Source organism: Miscanthus floridulus, chromosome 6 (genome assembly GCF_019320115.1).
Source record: "Miscanthus floridulus cultivar M001 chromosome 6, ASM1932011v1, whole genome shotgun sequence".
NCBI lineage: Eukaryota > Viridiplantae > Streptophyta > Magnoliopsida > Poales > Poaceae > Miscanthus > Miscanthus floridulus.
This window is the reverse complement of record NC_089585.1, coordinates 128,420,609-128,436,817: the sequence shown is the minus strand read 5'-3', so window position 1 is coordinate 128,436,817 and position 16,209 is coordinate 128,420,609. Positions and strand designations below refer to the sequence as shown.

The window sequence follows — 16,209 nt, the reverse complement described above, 5'->3', positions numbered from 1 at the left end:
TCTGGCCTGTCCTGGCCTAACCTATGTCACCGAGTGCAGTGGTCGGTCCATGCCATGCGCCCATGCCGGCATGCCCGCCCTTGCCCTTGCCCTTGCCCTTGCATGCGTATCTGACGCCAGGAAGATGGCGTTCGATTGCCGCGTCCCGCTCGTGCTGGCCGAGGCAGACACCGGGGCCGGGGCTCCCACCGGCCACCGCCGCCTGTACGTACGAGCCTCGAACGCGTCCTCCCAAACAATATTGTAGTACACCACGGTACGGACCACGACGGAGTGCCTTGGACGATGGCTCACAGGCAGGGCGGCATAAAAAAGAGCGAGCTCGCAACGCGACGCCAACGCCGACGCGCGTGGGAATGGCAAGAATAGTGGTGGTTAGAGATGCAGGAACAGAGCGTTTTTCTGTGTATTGTAGTACGTAGAAGTACATACTTGTACTACTACTAAACCGCGCGTCAGATCTGGACGCGTCTCTCGGATTTTCTAATGGCAAACGAGGAGAAAAACCTAATCCCAGTCACTTGCAACGCAACCATCCAACTACTCCAATCGCGAGGGACAAGGAAAGGACTCAATCAGGAGTACCTATGTGCAGTGTCTCGGTGAAGCGATGGCACATTGGCACCGCCGGAGCAGCTCGTACAGCCTATCCCTGTGCTTTTTAGGTGTGCGGCTGTTGGAAAAAGCGAGCAGGCTGATGAGCTGCAAAAGACTGCATCTCCAAGGAAGTGAACATGACGAGATTATGGATCCGGGCAATGATGCATCTCGTTCTTTGGCGCAACAGCAATGCACCGACCCAAACCTCTCGATGGACGCAATGATGCTTGCTCTGTATCAGTACGATGCTGGGAGGCACAGCATTTGAATGCTTGCATTGCGTCCATGGTTAGGTGGCAGTGGCACACGACCAGAAACACCTAGATGCTGCATGCAAAGAGCTCAAAACTCAGGGTGGTTTCATTCATCCCAAACAGCACTCAAAGAATATCATTTGGTCCCCAGCAATCAAGCTAATCCAACTTCGCTACGCCATCATATTCATGCCGAGATAATGCAGTGTTCGCTGGTCAGCAATCTCATATTGCATCACTCCAGATTTATCACTGAAACTGTTCAACCACCATACATCAAACCAGGCGTACTGCAGCAAAAGCAATAGCCAATGGGATTTGAAGCAACAGACCCGGACAGGACTCAAGCCAGAGAGGAAAAACAGCCTATATTGATGAATTATTGGCAAAAACCAAAAGAATTTGTTAACCATCAGAAAGCAGCAGGAGGGCGCTGCAGCTGTGATGGCGAACAAAAGTATAGTCATTCGGGGGAAAGGCCTACATAGCTACCTTTACAGAGCTGTTGCTATGTATGTATGGAGCTTCGGAAGTTTTGTATCCGGTATACTACTCTCAACAAAGCTATCTACAGCAAATCTCATGAGCTCGACAGGCTCGCAGTAGGTGTTGCCGGCACTGCGTTGTTCTGCGTCGAGTTGGTCTTGTTCTCACCCCAATGCCATAGCATGCTCTCCCAGAAGCAAAACTTCTCAAAGCAAGTTTTCAGCCTCGGATCAGTTATGTTCCGTTTCCAATGCCCATCAGTGAAGTTTGCTTTCTCAGCCTGCCGCCGCTCCCACTCCAACCCAGCCTTTAACCTTGACCTCAGAAGGCAATAGCTCTGAAGCTTCTTCGGCATCTTGTTGTGCACCTTCCACCAGCGAGCATGCGCAACATCACTTGCAAACTCCCGCAGAATTTGAACATTCCAATTGCAATCATAGTCCCGGAAGCACAACCATGGCTTCCGCCCCAAGTAGTGAAGAACATAGAGGATCGGTGGGTTAGCACCAAACAACCGAGTCTTCTTGGCCTTCACTTCCTCTTCATCACCCTCCCAGAAATGCTTCAAGAAATTCATGTGTTTTGGAATCCGATGCCACCATGTGAATATCTCATTCAGGTAACCTTGGTCACCACCGTTGTACGATGTTATCTCATTAATGTGCTCCATCAGTAACTGGAATGTGCAGTTTGAAGGCTCAATGACCATCACTCCGGAGTTGAAGAGAGTTGCATTGTTTCCCGTTGCAGTGATTTCAGGCATTGCAAACAAGAAATCAATGTTCCTCAGGATGAGGAGATCAGCATCAATAAAAATAACCTTGTCATAATCTGTAAGCTGCCATAGCCTGAATTTGCTGTAGTTCCATTCATTGTAGGCATCACGTTCAGCTTTGGGATTCCGGATCCTCTCTATTATTCTGACCTTCCACCCCGCAGATTCCAGCCCCTTGCGGTGGTGGTCACTTATGGTGTCATCAACAAGAATAACAAGGTCTCTTGTTGATCCTGCTTGACGAATGCTTTGAGCTGCTGTGATCGCACCGCAAACATATTCACTTGCTGAATGCAGTATTGTAGCATATGCTTCTCTGCGTCTGTCTACCGTGTAGAGTCGTGCTGCGGAAGAAAGGAAATTGTTAATGATTCAGGTAAAAAAAACCTTCGACATTGAATACGTATATTTTGAGTTTCTTTTTCCAACAAGTTTAAAGCAAGCTAGACTTGTATTCATAGATAGTGTTGGAAAGTTCATGCATGTATTATAATCTATAGAGTTACTAGGTTTTTTTGGATATGTGCATTAGGGTACACTAGGGAAATAATGAGCAACTTCTCATGGGAAGCTATTGCAAGCTTGATACATTAGTCAACTTACCTTTTGCATTGAGTGGAACAGCAAGCTCACAGGAACCAACAGGCAGCCTGAGCTTCTCCTTTAGAGCCTTCACGTCAGGTTTGTACAGCCAAGCATTGCCTTCACGTTTCACTAGGTCCTTGCAAGAGAAGAGATTTGGAATTGGGAAGCAATCAGTCACAAACAGCACATGGATTCCACTATTGCCTCTTGTTGTGGCTGCCGCTAATTTTGCTGCTGATAACTGCAAATGCAGCCTTGCAACATCTCTTGACCAACCCGCCACTCGAGAACAGGGAAGCTTAACAGCAACAACATCAAAGTGTGTCGCTCTTGGAAAACTTGGATCTGGAAGCGAAGGGCAAGATGGTATCTCTGTTTCTTCCTCCTCATCTATCCATTCAGGATAGAGAGTCTGCCAGGTAATGCTTTCATTGGCATGCTCTAGCCTTATGATTGAAAAATCACTTTCTGGGAGCATGTGTGTCCAAGCGCCAAACTCAGTTCTATTAAAATTCAGGAGTCCAACACTGAGCTTTTGTTCACCAACATTCAGATTTTGGATACTTTTATATACATCCTCCCATTGAATGGTGGCAGAAGATACATATCGGGGATCAGAACTTCTCTTATCCCATATCCACCCATTGACAAGCCTGCAAAAGCATCATGGACAACATAAGCACCACATAAATAGACATTGTATGGTTATATTAAAAACTTCATGGCTCAATCACGAAAACATTACACCATGAACTAATGGGGAGGTATCATGATTCTCTACTGCATTACTGGATATTGCGCGCAGGTATACTCACCGAGAGCTTGACTGCAACTGATGTTCATACACAGATGGTGTGTATAGGAGTGTTAGAAATGCAGCAGACATGATAGCGAAGAGCAAAAGTTGCAACGATCGGAATTTGCAACCGGAACTTTTCTCCAGCACAAAAACATCAAATTTTTCAACCTCTTTGAAACTTTTGCTTTTCTGGGTCCTTCTCTTAGCTGTGTCCTCACTGAAAAGGTAGAAAGAAAACAATGTCAGGACAGCAAACTCTACGATGCGTGTATTTTAACAACAATTAGTAATCCTAATCATCACCCAAAAAAAGATATCGAAAAAAAACATATTTGACTTGTGTAACAACTGTCTGTGGATAAAAGGCAGTCATCACAAAATGTAAGTCAATGTAGGTTCAAACCATTTATGATGATACTAGAGTACAGAATTACATCAGGAGAAAAATTACAGATTGTAAATTGCTGAAGAAATAAGTGCAATTTCCAGCTCATGTGATCACTGTGTTTTACCTAAACTGCTTACAGATTTTTCAGTAGGTCCATGCCAAAATACTTACAACTATATTGTTGAAATGATAACACTAGTCCGAGGTAACAAAACCTGGTCCCAGCTTTTTACTTCGTAAATCTTAGCTCTAGAAAGGTAAAACTAAGTATTCAGTGTGGCTGCTGGTGTTTAACTTTCCTAGAAGATTGCATTGATCTTATTTATTTAATGTTCTTGCTTGGGAGGAGATGAATCCACTGACATGTGGCGGCATCGTAATACTAAAATTAAAGTATTCAAAGCACATCTTTTTGAGAGAAAAAACTTGTTGTATCACTTATGTATAAGAGTAAAGTGCTCAATCAAACAAAAGTTGTTTGGCTATAGAAGGAAAAAGGTTAAAGGAAAAAAAAAACACTCAGCACTGAGAATTAAAAAGGAGCCAAAAGAAATTAGTGGCCTCTGTTAATGTCGAGAGCTCTACTTTATTAGTCACATGTTTTGGGAAAGCAGAGCATACAGGAAGATGCCTGGTACCAAACCCTTTGATACCATGAAACACGCAACGAAAAAGCTGCACGGATGATTCATCCCAGCTACAGAGAAGAAGAAAACCTTTTCTTCCCAGTACTAGGGTAAACATCATGAAGAAAATTTGGTCCAAACATATGGACCCGACCAAGATGCCCGAAATCACCGGTAGGGCACACACGAAAACCTACCATTTTCTACACCTGCACGTTAAGCACGGCAATTCAACTGTCCATGGCCAGAGGTGGCACCAAGCAGTAGCAGTAGCTGACCTGCTCAATGTGGCCTTAGCAGACACTGCACATGAAGCTAATGCTTGCAGTCTTTGGGCAAAACAGAAGGGCGAGCACATGGATACCGACGCCAGGCTGCGTGCTTTACAGCAGAAGAAACTGCCCAGCGCGAAGCAAATCTTTGTTGCTTGTTAGTAGAATCCTAATATGGGATCGAAAATTGCCACAAAAGAGTGTAACTTTCGACCAGGAGAACCGTGAAAATCCCAACGAGTGTGAGGACGGGCAGATTTACACGTTTGAAACGCATCGACAGCGAACCACCAGCAGCCACACATATCATCTGTGGGCAGAACCGCAGAAGGGGCAAAGTTCTTGCTAGTTTCTCTAGCTGGGGATGGCAAAATGGGAGGAAGAACGGACGGACCAGTGGAAGATGTCATAAAGGCATAACCACCAGCGCCACCTACAAAATCAGGGGAAGTTATGGAGGAGGGGCAGGGCATGATGAACGGAACAGCGACCAGAAGGGAAGGGACGGCATCTTGTACAGGGTACATGGCACTAGTACCGCAACAGTCCCTCCCTGCTGCAAGATTACATGATAAGAATGGAGGATGGTCGCCATCTCACCACAGACACAGGCATCAATACCAGCTTAGATGCAAATCAATACAGCACGCAGCACATGACCGCACATGGTAAAGCAAATGGCGCATCTGAGACTGAACCTGGATTAGCACGCTATCCACAGTCCACACCAAGCAGAACCAGCTCAAAAGCGTGAGCAGCAAGCGGGGTGAGGTGAGTGAGGAGGAGGGGAGGTAGATCGAGACTTGGGAGGGAGATCTTACGCTGCCCCGGCCGGTCTGTACCGGGCCTCCAAGGAACCCATGCGCTTAAACTCCAGGATCCTTCTCGGCGCTAACCCCGACGAAGGCTCAGGCCGACCACGCTTGCACCGCCCAGGTTGCGCCGCTTCTCATCTGCAATGGAGACAAAGGACACGTCAGGATCCGCTAGCTTTCGCAGTTCATTAAAGCAAGCAAACAAGAAGATGCCCGGATGCCACACAGGGCCAGATACAATAGAAGCGGAAATCTTCGTGAGACGAAGCATGAAGGGCATGCATGGGAGCAAGTCGGTTAGAAAGGAACAACAACGCGCGGTAAAGCAGCGAACCGGAATCTACCGAAAAAGAAGGCAACAAATCAAGCAAGAAACCAGGGAGGAAAAAAGGGGTAAATCTGCTGCCGAAAGGGAGCGGAGGAACGCCAAATCGAGCAAATGGTGGTGCCAGACACACTACCATACCACCAGAGGTAAAGGAACACGAAACGCCAAGAACAGATCAAGCGCCTCCCAGCAAGAACGCATCGGAACCAGATGAAAGCGGGGCAAGAACCGACGGCGGCACAGGCTGACAGGCAGGGCGGCGCGTACCCAGAAGGCAGCCGGCAGGAGGGCAGGGCAGGCAAGCGGGCTGGCGGAGGCGGCGAGGGCTTCAATGGCGAGAGCAACGGGCGGCAGCAGGAGCGGTGGGACGCAGGCGGCTGATGCGGGGTGAGGTGGCGGCTGAGTGGCTCCGGTTCGTCCTTCCTCTCCTCTTCTACAGAGCTCTGGGTGGGCTTGAAGAGTGGAGCAGGAGAGGAGTTGTATATATAGCAAAGATATATAACCCCACTGCAAAGAGCCAAGGGCGAGCTGGTTTAAGCGAAGCAAGCAGAGGAAAATGGGAAGCGCGAGGCTGTTTAACGAGAGTAATCTACTAGTACTATATTTCCCCGTTTCCTCGGGTGGGCCCACGTCGCGTACGGTCGCGGCCAAATCTTTGGTTCCGTAGGGCCCCCGGGGGCTGGGTGATTAGCGGAGTCGGTGAGGATGGTTAGCTAAAGAAGGGGAAGCTGGTTGATGCCCGACGAAAGAGGGAGACCTAGCTTATTACGAAAGCTGGCTTTGTAGTAGTAAAAACAAAAGATACGACATGGATTAATGCACTAGCTAACGCACTGTTCGTTTGATTTATAAGCCATACTTTTTCAGCCAACGAACAGTATTTTTCTCTCACAATAAATCAGCCAACAATACTTTCAGCTATGGCTTATCAGCCAAACGAACAGGGCATAAGAGTGTGACTTGTGTCTTTTAGTTAGTACTAATTAGTGCTTGCTTGTGCAAACCGTCACATGCCTAGAATGGCAAAAGCAGTATGTGAATCCGGTGAGCAGCTACTAACTCCTGCTCCGTATATGGCAATATCGTAGTTCTTTGATTTCCAAGTGCAAGTCATAAGAGTTAGTATCTCTCAAATATATGTTATTCTACGGTTTTCAAATATACTTGCGTTACTTCTTCATATTCTCATCATTAAGTTATACCAATCTACCAAACTTTTACTCGTTCTCAGGGTGTTTAGGAGAAAACCCAGTAATAAAACGTGAGGATGGTGAACTCTGACAGTAGTATTATCTCCCGGTCGTGTAAGCTAAACTACTGCAAGTGGTCTAATTTGACTGACTTTGACCAATTGACCTGTGTTAGATCAACTTGACGTGCTCAGGAATTTCAGTGTGAAGCCACGCTGGAGAAACACGTAAAGTACAGGCAATCGTTACCAAACTTAACGCTGCTTGCCTTTTGATTTTTGAATGATGATCTGGCTTAGGCCCCGTTTAGTTGCCAAAAAATTTTGCATAGTAACTGTCACATCGAATCTTGCGGCACATGCATGGAGTACTAAATGTAGACGAAAAAAAAAACTAATTACACAGTTGGTCGAGAAATCGCGAGACGAAACTTTTGAACCTAATTAGTCCATAATTAGACACTAATTACCAAATACAAACGAAATGCTACAGTGAGCCAAAATCCAAAATTTTTTGGATCTAAACGCACCCTTAGTGGTGCTCACTTGTTAGGAATCTTCCTGTGGAGTCTCATTGTACGGTGTCAAAGGCATGATGAGACAAGCCATTTCGCTTGAGTTTTTGTTGTTACAGGAACTTCAACACGGTTTAGACATTTTAGTTGCAGTTCAGCTATTAACGCTGCTGCCTCACTGTTTTCATGTCATATTAAACGGGTCGGCGCTTGTTCTCGTTCGAGCTCATAGCAGGCAAGGACAAAAACAGTGGGACCGAGATTTCTCAGCTGATTGCAGTAGAATTTTTACGTCTGATTTTTTTACGGCGAGTCCCGAGTGGCCTATATGCTTTTGCTTCCTCACCTCACCTGCGCCATTTCATCTCTTATAGCAATTGCAATCCGGTGGTCGTGCTGTTAAGCAGCTCCACCGACGTTCCATAATCGCGTCCTGGCAGGAAAGGATTTTCCATCGTAATCATGGTCGCAAGACCAAATGAAATGCCAGAACGGAGAGAAAGCCAAGGCGCTGGCCGCTGGGGGTACGCGAATTCTGGTGGGCCTCCGACCCATTCCCATCCGGCCAGCCCCTCCTCCCTCCTCCCTCCTCCTGGGCTCCTGGCTCCTCTCAAATGACAAGCGCCATGAATGCGGTGAATGCGGACCTCATCAATGAGAAGCGCCATGAATGCGGTGACGGCGCTGCCGTCTCGGCGTCGGAGAGCCCATCCGTCCGCGGACCGCCCTCGGCGTTCTCGGCATGCATGGTCTCGCAAGCACCCAATGCCCGCTAGGTCTCTCCATGCGTTTTTTAATAATTGTTTTATCCTGTGAAAAATGGCCGTGGTCTTGACGGGGCGCTCCGGACGCGGCCACCTGGGAGGGGGCATTCAATTCACGCCCCTGACGGTGGCTGTCAGCCCGTTCACTTCGTAGTAAAAGATCGTAAATTTCAGAATGGTATTTTTTTCTCACATCAAATCAGCCAGCAGTAATAATCCACGATCGTGTCAGCCCCAGCCGAACAGGCTGTGTACTCGCGGCAACACCACGACAGCGAGGTGGGATCAAAACGGAAAGATGGCATCGCAGCGGACACTGCGAATTAACAGCGCTTCCTGTGATCTTCAGCCTGTTCGCTTATTGGTTTCAGCCAGCCCAAACCAGCCAGCCAACAGTATTTTCCTCTCACAAAAAACTAGCACCAGCCAGCCCAAACCAGCACCAGCCCCAACCAGCGAACATGCCGCTTGTCTGGTAAAGGCGCAAAGGCAAAGCCATTTCGTCAGGAGGCCCGGTCCGGTCCAGGTTCTGGCTTTTGATTGGAATCATCCTGCCGGAGCCAACTAATCAATGCTTTTATCTATTACGGCGAGTTCGGTCGTTGGACGAGTTATGTTTCTTTTGCTTTTTTCGATCAATCCAACAATTCCTTCCTGCTTTCCGAGTTACGGTTTTCTCACCTACTTTCCTACAGGAGAACATTCCAATGAACGGACGAACAAGGGCGCACCGGTTCTACACTGGCCCAACCAAACTACCATCGACTAGGCCTTTTGAGGTTTATTCACTTCTCTGAAATGAAATTTAGCACTTGTTTTCCAATCATGGCTTGTTTATAAGCAGCTTTCTCCTTTTCGATTCCCACCGCTCGAAGTTGGCTTTTCCTCCGCTTTGGGGGATATTCCTTCTACCAATCAGAGTGGCCTGCCCTCAAAGTGGTAGGATTGAACCAGGCAGTCATCATGTATTCAAATTAGTGGTGAGGGGATTCACAGGTCTAGCCAGGGCATCATGAACGGATTCCTCAAGAGGAAGGTAGGGCCATATCTATCCAAGAAGAAAGACCATGTAAACAATTATGCTAGTGGACTAATAGATAAAGTATAGATCTCATGGCTGGCTACTGTTCAACAATGGCATTGGGGATCAGGAACGGGTCAAGTACGGACTTTGGCTAAGGATGGGGATAAGGAATTTCAAAATCCTACTCTTTATCATAGCCATCCCTTAGATTATATATAATGAAGAAGAAAGGAGTGTTTTCCTCGAGTAGATTTATGTTTCTGTTGAATAAATAAATATGATATGAGATGGAGGGTCACACTTACGATGGCACACACCGCACTTCGAGATGAAGGGGTCTTCGGTTCAGCATTCTTTTCATCGTCGACAACGGTTCCTAGTAGTAGCTGTTTCTCAAGCAGTAGTTCTCTCTTGTTTGGATGAGAGGTTTGAGGAAGGTTAGGAATGACTAGAACTAGTAAGGATAGGGAAACTCAGAACTAGCTATGATACGGATTCCCTGGATTATCCCTCGACTAGGACAAGGAACGGTGCAAAGCTACATTCCAGAAATGATCGATAGATCTGATTCGAACAAGGACTAGCCCTACAGGGCAAAGGAGAACTAGAATAGCGGACAAGAATGATAGCAGTTGAGGACACAGAACCAGATAGATCTATGGATCATGGAAGATAGGGTTCAAGCTAAAGCAATAGCCCGAACTCGGAATGGTATAAGTTATAATTAGGAAGGAATATGGCGAGGACACCCTGAGACCTATGGGATGAGATTCTAAGGAGGACTGAGAAGGCAAGAGGGATATCAAAGGATTCTCTTCGGTCAGGTCTTATATAGGCTCTTCAAGACAAATGGTATCGATGCACTGCTCTCAGGCGAGATTGAACACGAAAAAGCAAGGAAAGTAAGACTTGAAGATGGAAGGGAGGAAGGAGCCAATAAGCCAGCTCATAAAGACGAAGGATTAGAAGAAGTATTTGTATTTATCTGAAGAAGTATTTGTATTTATCTTGAGAAACTCGGTGTAGCTATCCAAGCAATATTCAGTAGGTTTGCTTTAACTCGTCCAAACAATATTCAGTAGGTCTTTCTTATCATTCAGTAGGTCTTTCTTATCTACTAAAATATGGCTCAAGAGTGTAAGGATCTACCCTCTCCCCAGGAACCGACCGTTTGGAGTAGGATCTACCTACCAGCCTAGCTGGGTATCACGAACGTGAAAGAGGAACCTCGTCTTCTATCTCTTCAGATTGGGATCGGCGGAGGACCTCTCTCTCAGAAAGGAAGCACTCGACGAATAGCCATCGCCCAATTAATGAAAGCAATGCAAGCAAGGGTTCAGATTGGAATCTAGATACGAATATCCCTCTGACTATGGACAACCCTTCACTAGGAAAGATAGGGGTGGGACATCCCGTCACTCGAATAGTTCTTCTGGTTCAATTCAATTCAATAAAGGAAATGGCAATAACCGGTCGTACGGTCGTAATGACAATTAATATAAGTAAGGACAACCCTCATTGAAGAAGGAAGGAAATCAAGGTAATTTAGAGTTTCCTTTGGCTTAAGGGAAATTGCCAAGTAGGGATTTTGTAGCTATATGTTCATAACTTTATCGATGAATGGTTGTGTGCTTTCTGAACTCCACCGAGGTTAGGATTAGAGGGTAGCGACATATCGTACTAGATCCGTAACCTATAGAAAATTAAGAAAGGACTCGTACATAACTTATATGTAGGTTGGTGAGGCTACCTTCTGATCCTTCAATGAAAGATTCTATCAGCACCTCTGATTTGGATAAGCAGTGTAGAAGATCTAGGAGCAATCTGCCTTTCTCACTGGAAAAGTGGCATACTAGAGTCTGGGGCCGGAGCAGAACCACCATGTGTTGCACGCTGCTTAGGAAGTACTAGGGTCAGTAAAGGAAGAAGACTAGACTAGATTAGTGGAGAAAGTATTTGGCTTAACCCCAACCTACGAAGTAGCATTCTGCCAGGAACCTTTGAGGAAGGATAGGGATGCCAAGGACTACAAATGAACTGGGATCATTCTCATAGCCAACTTTCCTTCCTTCATTCATTCTTATTTCTATAAGGGATAGCCTCAACACTGTAGTATGTCACTACACTTGATGGCCAAGCAACAAAGTATGATCCATGGGGAATAACAAAGCAAGGATTAGTTGGTTCACCGAACCCATCACTAGGAATGGTTATCCAAACTAGGGAGGAGGCTGGGTTAAAGGAACGGCTCAGAGCAATAGTTGGTTGAACTGTATTGTCTGTCTGGTCTGGCTAAGGTAAGTTGTCCCCTATAGTTTGCTTGAATAGGCAAGGAAGCTGATCGAGTCAATGACATTCTTGATCTTTTTTCTTTCCCCTCGCCTCTATAAGGAGAGATTTGTTTGGATAAAGCCAACCTTCCATCCAACTGAACTACACGAGTCACTCTCCCGATGGCTTTCCTTTCTTCGGCATTCTTCCTCGGACTAGGAAAGCTAGCTATCGATTCAAAAGGTAAACTGTCCATGAAGACTATTTTATCAATGAATGGGTCAAAGGAGTTCAGGCACCTGCTAGGACTCAACTGCTTTTGGTGGACAATCTCTATACCTTTCCCAAGCTAACAATAGGAGCCCATAGCGTACGTCTCAATTTATGTTATATGTAGCCCTATGTGGGCTATAACAAAGTGTAGGAGGTGAGTGAGCCCAACAAGCCTATGTCTTAACCTCCGTCTTAGCCTCACTTCTAGAAGAGTGAAAGTGGAGTAAAGAAACCTAGTAAAAAGTAATTGATTTGAGACTGAATATTCAATCTTAGTTTGTATGAGCAAGCCCTCAAAAAGGCTAGTTTGAGAGGAGTCTAGAACTAGAAATTGAAATCAGGCTAAAATGCACATGATCCAAATAAGGAGAGGAAGCGAAGATCTTGAATCAAGAAAGTGGCTTTTTCTATCAGAAAATGAATCTGCTTCTTGATGGCCATTTCGGTCTGTTATGGAACCATGGCTTGCAAAAAAGGTATTTAGCGCTAAGAACTTCTTCCGCTTTTGGGGATTCCACTAATTGATGGAAGGAAGTGGATGCAGTAGGATTGGCCCCAATTGAATCACTAGTAGAAGGGATCCACATGCAAAGACTATTAGGGAGATGCAAATGGAGATTTGGATTGCTGCAGAAGGGCTTACAATGAATAGATTGTTGGAATGGGTTGTGAAAGGGAATGACATAAGCTACTGACATGGGGAAAGAAGAATACCAATTAGAAACCTATTTCTAAAATGGATTATCCCTTGATTACAAATACATTATAGATATAAACTTTCAAATAAAGGCTTGACTCCTTTGGGAAAGGTGGATTCGTTTAATGAGGGCCTACTTCACTTCTGTCACTATAGAAAGGAAATAGGGCCGAGGCGAACAACACAAGCAGCTTAGCAAGTAAGGAAAACAAGTAGGCGAAAGAAGAGAAGTAGCGTGCCTTCCAGCCAAAGGAAAGCTATGGTTACGAATATCCATCGGAAAGTAAGACTTAAGAAAGCAAGTACGATTATTGAAATAAGGCAGGACTCAGAGGAAAGAGGCAATTGCTTCGCCCTATTTTTCTCAAATCGGCGCAAGCGGGGAAAGACGCAATGTCGGACTAGGCTACCTTCTACTGGACCTTTAATAGCTCTTTATGTTCTATAAACCTTGAAAAGAAAGAATCCAGCACTGTCCTTCCTAGGAGCTTGTCTTTCACTTGCGTGCCTTTTCACTAGTATTCTTCCCAAATAGCTTTAAAAGGAGGGGATCGGTCGTTTACTTGACTTCTGTTCTAAAACATTGATAGCGAGAGAAAGATACTCCTTTCTTTTCATAAGCAAGACTCACTAGTAGTTCCAAAGAGAGGAGCATCCGGCATAGGAAGCAATCCTTGGTAAGGCTTTCTTTCTCCGTATGATCAGTTCTTTTTTGTATGATTAGTTCTTTTTTCACATGTAGGTTCTTCCGCAGCAAAGAAGGTATGCTCGATCGGCTTGCGCCTCTTACTTGGAAGTGGTCTCAGTAGCGAAGTCAATAAAGAGGGTAGTCCTCCTAGCTCGGAAGTCATTGATGAATCAACCGATTTGTTTTTACTATGTATCATTAAGAATTCGAATACTAGGGCAAGTTACGTCAAGTAGGGAAGATACCCAAGGCCCATATGAGGCGCTTGAAGAAGCGATCCATAAAGGCTTGGGACTAAGCAAAGCAGAATAGGAAATAGTAGTTGGATAGCTTTTCCTTGGGGTGTTCTCTGCCCTTTCATCGATTTTCGAGAAGTGCACTACATGTCAAACTCGAAGAGTTACTCACTTGGCCACAAGAGCAAATGTATAATGGTAGTCCCTCACCCAATCTGAGTATACCCTTTAGCAATGAGGCGGGCCTTGTACCTATAAATACTGCCATCAGTATATGCTTTCATTTTTGAGACCCAACCAATGGCTTTCTTGTCAGTCCTTTCCTGATGTCTTAACTCGGATAGGCTTAGTAAGAAAAGAATGATTCACATAAAGATCCGGTCAAATGGCTGCTATTAATGTAATGAAGAATTTTGGCAGATAAAAGAAGCAAACTTTCGAGGAGAAAAAAGGATTGAATCAAAGGGTCCATAATAAAGTTGGAGGCCATAATGAACTGTACCCTTTAAATCCTGCAAAATACGCTTTAATGCTTGCCAGTGCCAATCTCGTGGGTGTTGCATGAACTAACATGCTAGATTTACTGCATATGAGATATCAGGTCTTGTAAAAGTTAAGTATTGTAGAGCACCGACAATTTGTCGATAGGGGAATCGCTCTTTTCACTTCCGTTACGTTTAGCTTTCTTTCTTTACCTTTCCTATATGCCGATATGGAGTAGCAGGTCATGTCAGTAACTCTCCACTCTTATCTGTTCTCTTATCACTAACCAAGGTAAGGGATCCTTCCTTTCTTATGAGAATAGGGATTGTGACTCAGGAAAATACTATGGAAAGCAGGGGTAGTAAATAGAAAATGTTTAATAAGTAAGAGTAGTGAGTAGAGCAGTTAGGAGAGTAGTTGTTATTGTACGTAATCTAGCTACTGGGGATAGGTATATGATATACCGATTACAGCTATGCTTGAGATAGGTATTTCTTGGGGAACCAAGGAAAATGTCCTACAACTTCATCATTGGGCTTCTCTTAGAGGGTGGACACTCTATAGAACAGGTAATTTGATCATACCATCTGCCTTATCTTATCAAATAAGGATGATTTGGCTAACTCCCTGTTATATGTGTTTTCTTTTTCTATGAATAGTTAGAGGCATGATATCCATAGGGATCAGCCGTGTACCGAACCTAAAGAAAAGGAAAAAACCACTTTCTCTTTCTCTTAGGCCCTAGATGCAGATGAATCCGAATCAAACTATAGAATGTTCTTTGCTGATGCTTTGAATCCCAGGAACCAACAGGAAGCTTTGGATGAAAGGATAGGAATAGCTCTTGCACAAGGAATTTCAATAGCATACGCATACTAGTCCTAGGAATAGAAAATATCTTACCCATGAAGGGGAGGCAAAAGGGAAAGCTAGTATTTGAAAAAGGGTATAGTAGCTGGTATGAGGATGAGGATTAGAATTTCATTCCATTGGCTAGGAATCGTAGGTATTAGCGTACGTATATTCGCTTGTGTCTCGTAGGAAAGTCTATCGATGAAGGGCCTCACCCAAGGAAAAGGATGCACTTTCGAAAGCAGGCTCGAACAGGTGAGTTGGTTGAGCAGAGAGGCAAGTCAGTAAGTCCAACCTTCATTGTTGAAGGAACTACAGGTTAAAGGAAGAACAATAGGGAGTGAAGGGCCAGTGGTTTTCTATGGGTTGGTTTTGAGGAAGTGTGAGGCCCAGGCAGGGTATCCTATCATGAATGGGGTTCATCGAAGAAAGGAAACTTTCTTGGCAAATGCAACTCCATAAATGAATATTCTAGTTATAGAGCTTGGGAGGAATTCCTAGATATCACATATAGTAAGTAAGGACAACCAGAAAGGAATCCAGTACTTGACTATGATTTAGACTTGTATCAGGGAAGGGCATGTTTCTTATCAATCGCGAATTGCATTTCAAGATCCAACGCTAAATCGACCAGGCCCTCAGAGGGAAATACATTTAGAACCTTCCCTCAATTGGTTAGAATGCTGGTTAGAAAGCTAGAATAGAAGTAGTCTAAGCATCCTGGTTGTTAATCAATAGAATGAAACAACTAACACAAGAAGGAAACTGTCCATAGTCCTTAGTTCAATCGAATAGGTCAACTCAGGAAATCTCAACTCTGATATTCTTCCCTCCCCAAGAGGAAACAATATCTCTCTCTCTAGAACGATGGAGTTCCCTATTGGTTTCATTACTTTGCTTGAGTCCTCTTCCTTTTCTTATTCTGCTAATCCAAAGGTTCAAGACCTGGTTCTTATAAAAACTAAAGGAAGGATAGCTTTGCTTGATAAATAGAACAATTCCTTTCCCTTTTCTTGCTAATCCTATTCGCATCCCTAGAATACGCTTCGGCAATAAGAGTGGGACTTCCCAAGTTGGGCCCAGAAGGCGACATTGGCATGGTTTAAGCATGTAACATGAGAAGAGGATTGAAGCTCCCCTCTCCTTTGCAAGAATGAGGAATATCTTAGCTTAGTATAGACACATGAGTAGCTAACAGAACTGAGTAACCAACTGACAGATAGAGTAGGATGAGGGATTGATGTCTATCTTTGATTAGCAAAAGAAGAACGCTTATAGGAAGTTGACTG

General features: G+C 44.8%; 1 protein-coding gene across 1 annotated transcript; it reads right to left on the bottom strand.

Annotated features, from left to right (window-relative positions):
* Positions 1–1,203: 1,203 nt before the first annotated feature.
* LOC136456934 (UDP-glucuronate:xylan alpha-glucuronosyltransferase 1-like) lies at positions 1,204–6,418 on the bottom strand. The gene is made up of 5 exons (XM_066456947.1): positions 6,196–6,418; positions 5,607–5,738; positions 3,516–3,716; positions 2,719–3,353; positions 1,204–2,459 (listed from the first exon to the last, which is right to left on the bottom strand). The coding sequence occupies exons 2-5, from the start codon at positions 5,645–5,647 to the stop codon at positions 1,435–1,437; spliced, it is 1,902 nt and encodes a 633-aa protein (XP_066313044.1). The 5' UTR covers positions 5,648–5,738; positions 6,196–6,418; the 3' UTR covers positions 1,204–1,434.
* Between the last annotated feature and the right edge of the window lie 9,791 nt (positions 6,419–16,209).